General features: G+C 32.1%; 1 protein-coding gene across 1 annotated transcript; it reads left to right on the forward strand.

The window, feature by feature from the left end:
• Nucleotides 1-287: 287 nt before the first annotated feature.
• On the forward strand, nt 288-611 carry LOC108382541 (uncharacterized; the record flags this gene model as incomplete). The annotated part of the gene is made up of 2 exons (XM_017638908.1): nt 288-411; nt 488-611. Coding segments are annotated over exons 1-2 (212 nt in total), but the record flags the coding sequence as incomplete, so codon positions are not given.
• Nucleotides 612-920: the final 309 nt, after the last annotated feature.

Raw genomic sequence — 920 nt, forward strand, 5'->3', positions numbered from 1 at the left:
GTTATTTTTCTCAAAAGGTCAAAGGTTGCAATAACTCTCAAATTGATATACATGCCCACACACATGAAAATTGTATATATTTTATTTATTTTTTGCACACATTTACCGTCTATAACATCTGTTTGAAGCATAAGTATAAAAATGTGTAAACTATCTTCTTATCATTTATGTCAACAGCTGACAACCCATCGATTCGCGAACTTGAAAAATCTGTTAGGCGATGATAACCTTTGCGACCCAAATATATTGAAAATAAAAAATAATCGAAATTATAAAACACAGCTTTTACGAGTCAGTTGAATTTGAGTAGCACAAGTGACAAGATGTTCAATAAGATTTTAATTATTTGCTTATGCTTTATAAGCTTAACTAAAGCTGGTGTTTATACAGAGCGTTACTTTAAAGATCCAGGTGCATAAGCGATTGGAAATAAAAGTGACTCGAAATTTGAATAAGTAATAAAATATTTGTTTATTTAAATTTTTAGCACATCCAGGCAAGTGTGTCGTCAAAGATAAGGTGCTAGCGCCAGGACAAAGTGTCAAGCATCCGGTAATGGATTGTGCACAATTTACTTGTGATAATGCACAAGGCATGGCAACCATTGAAAGGTGGGTGGGTTGAATATTTACATTAGTAAAATATACTGCACCACTATACTTATGTGGGTACATTAGGGTGGTCCAAAGTTTTTTTGCAGCCCCCTCAGAACTGAAGAGTATCGAAAACAAGGTGAACCGTATTTTGAAATTTTGAAATCGGTAAATATGTATTTAACTGTGGCGGCTGGGCTATAAAGTTTTCTATAGGTTTTAAATTTTTTGGGAGAATTGCTATAAAATCATTAAAAATTAATATTTTCAAACGAATAAGAATATTTCTCTTCATAAGTCTAAAAAAAGTAAAAATATGATGCGTAT

This window comes from Rhagoletis zephyria, unplaced genomic scaffold, assembly GCF_001687245.7.
Source record: "Rhagoletis zephyria isolate East Lansing unplaced genomic scaffold, Rhagoletis_zephyria_1.1 Rzeph_scaffold_27432, whole genome shotgun sequence".
Taxonomy (NCBI): domain Eukaryota; kingdom Metazoa; phylum Arthropoda; class Insecta; order Diptera; family Tephritidae; genus Rhagoletis; species Rhagoletis zephyria.